Raw genomic sequence first — 2,842 nt, 5'->3', positions numbered from 1 at the left:
GTCATTTGACCCGCTATGGTAGAAATAGGTATATATTAAGTCTTGGTATGATTAGTGTTAATAAAAAAATATATCAAATAAAAACAAGAAAACACTATTTTAAATATACATAGGTCATATAAATACAATATTTTAGAGAAATCTCTTAATGTAGCACTGTAAATACTGGAAAAGAAGATATAAGTTGACTAAAAAATTTTTAAACATGTTGATTGCCATCTAAGAGATATTCGTGCTTTGTATCCTAGGCAAGAACACAAGGTATGAGCAACTTCCTAGTCAGCAGTCAAAGTGTTAAGAGCATAGAGTAAAGATTGTTTCAAGAACCCACCAGTTTTATACAGAGTAATATGTGTTACATAAGGATATATCTCATTATTGGAAATAAATAAATAATAAAACACTCTGGCTATACTCTATTTCTTATTATCAAATCATGACAGAAAAAAAAAATGATTCTTATTTTCAATCCAAAATGCTTTAAAAATAATCTCATACTATGGAAGTAAAATAATAAATTACCAAGGTTCTGAGACAGTTAGCTGATGGAGCATTTGGGCACGGAAGACCCCTGATATATTCTTCTGATTCTTTCTCAGATTCCTGCAGTGTCTGATTTGGGAAAATTGCTGATCCACTTGAAATCCACAGTCGAGCAAAATAATTCTGAAAAAAAAAATTAGAGAAAATTTTCATCGATGATATAAATTAATAATACAATAATCATAGGGAATGAGTAGCTCATTGGTAAGGCAATGAAATACTAGCTCCAAGGCCCCTGATTCGAATCTGGCTGGGCAGATAATTTTTATCTGTTTCACTGAAGCCATTGAGTCAGCCCTGTGGATTTGGGAGTCCTCTGGGTTCCACTCAGCCTCATAAACCCTTAATTGAGTATAAATATGGCGGTCGAGCATGATTCTAACCAATCACCTTCTTGTGCAGCAGTTAGTCTAGTAGCAGTACTTCTTTACATAGTAACACCGCTGACCCAACGTGGGTTGTAGCCGTATAGATTTATTTATTTTTAATCATTTTGCTGTAGGCTTCTAGTTATCGAACATCTTTAACAATATAGCTGTTTGGTTATTATACACTAATTATATTTAAGGTATGGTGGTATGGGCCAGTGATCTATAAGCCAAAATTTGAAAACAAGTTTGTCATAATTAAATAATCTTCGTTTCATTATAAATTTGTCAAATGATTTAACTCTAGAGATCTGTTGGAACAACCACTAAAATATTGAGCTGTACATTCCTTTTAAATGACTTAAGCCAATTTTCCAGTTCCATTAATTTTTGCCACTTACATCACTTAGTCCCACCATTTCAGATTTTTCCACTTTTCTCAAAAACTTTAATGATTTTGATTAAACTCAATATATCAATACATAATTGAATGTATTAGATAGGTCTTGTCTGCATTGACATAGTCTGGCAGAGCTTAAATACGGATTTTTCAAAAAACTTTTCCTCTTAAGAACCACTTAATTTTGTTAATTTGAAAAAACAAAAAAGGTTCTCGTTGGTAGCAATAATAAAACATGGTTAAAAAAAAAAATTAAATGATTTTTTGAATAATCAAAGGAAAAAAACAAAACAAACATCCGAACAGGGACATCCAAGATCGCCTGATCTTTCCGTATTGCATTACAGCTTTGTTATCTACTTTTAAACTGTTGTATTCATGGGAGGAACAAAATTTATATTCTTTATTCTCACCTTAAGATACCCTAAAAATTGAATTTTTATAGTAAATGGGAAATAGAAACTTTTTGTTCATAACTTTAGATTTGTTTTTTTTATAAAATCATAAAAACGGCCAAAACAACTAAAATAACATAACGGGCCCACCAATTTACACAAAACTTAGGTACGTTTGTTGTGTGATGCGCACACAGCAGCAGATTTTCAAAACATAAGCATATTAGAAATATTTTGAAAAATGAGGAAAAATCTAATTTCAAAAATAAAGATTTCATAGTCATTTAAATCAAACTTTGGAAAATTTAGTAAGAACTTAATTTGCACTACTTTGCCTATTTTGAACATAGTAGGTTCACGTTCCTCAAAATAAACATCTTGTGTCATATGCATAAGAAATAATAAGTATAAATATTACCTTTGGTTTATGAATTGTGGTAAGAACTGTTGCAAGAGTAGCAGCTTGCCTCCAGGCCAGAACTGTGATTTCATTAACATCGCCGCCAAAATGTTCTGCGTTCAATTTAACCCATTTAAGAGCAGCTATAAGATCGGCAAGTCCGTAGTTTCCTGAAGACTTAGGATAAGTTGCTTGAGTTAACTGATGTGAAGATGTGAAGCCAAGTGGGCCTTGCCGAATTTTTGGGATGATCAACACAACGTCCCTAGATCTAACTATAGTAGGTTGAATTGCTAATTCTTCCAAGCCTATAGCTACAACAACCTGAAATACGTATTCAAATTAAAGATAATACAGAAATAGGTCAGGGGTACAATCGTTGAGTATTTCAGCCTTTTATTAAGGCTAAAAACAAAACGAGATACAACCTTAATATGATGAAAAAATTATCATTACTTTCAAAAAAGGGCATCAAAATTTCATAATAAATAATGATAATCTCTTGAAAAAAATTGAAAACTCTTTTTAATATTGCTAAAGAAACTAAGTCTATTCCTTTTTATTAATTAATGGTTTTATTTACACAAAATTAAATCTATTCCTTTTTATTAATTAATGGCTTTATTTACACAAAATTAAATCTATTCCTTTTTTATTAATTAATGGTTTTATTTACACAAAACTAAGTCTATTCCTTTTTATTAATTAATGGTTTTATTTACACAAAACTAAATCT

The 2,842-nt window shown here is 30.6% G+C and overlaps 1 protein-coding gene across 4 annotated transcripts in view; it reads right to left on the bottom strand.

The window, feature by feature from the left end:
* Nrt (Neurotactin) overlaps positions 1–2,842 on the bottom strand; it is a 192,838-nt gene that overhangs the window by 10,181 nt on the left and 179,815 nt on the right. For all 4 annotated transcript variants that reach the window (XM_067051576.1, XM_067051574.1, XM_024361598.2 and 1 more), the window contains 2 exons: positions 2,125–2,430; positions 523–666 (listed from right to left, as the gene is read on the bottom strand). In XM_067051576.1, the coding sequence (XP_066907677.1) occupies positions 523–666; positions 2,125–2,430 (450 nt within the window). The remainder of the gene's footprint in view (positions 1–522; positions 667–2,124; positions 2,431–2,842) is intronic.

This window comes from Halyomorpha halys, unplaced genomic scaffold, assembly GCF_000696795.3.
Source record: "Halyomorpha halys isolate HHAL.00 unplaced genomic scaffold, Hhal_1.1 Scaffold42.1, whole genome shotgun sequence".
Classification (NCBI taxonomy): domain Eukaryota; kingdom Metazoa; phylum Arthropoda; class Insecta; order Hemiptera; family Pentatomidae; genus Halyomorpha; species Halyomorpha halys.
The sequence above is the reverse complement of the archived record's forward strand: the minus strand, read 5'-3'. Positions and strand labels throughout refer to the sequence as shown.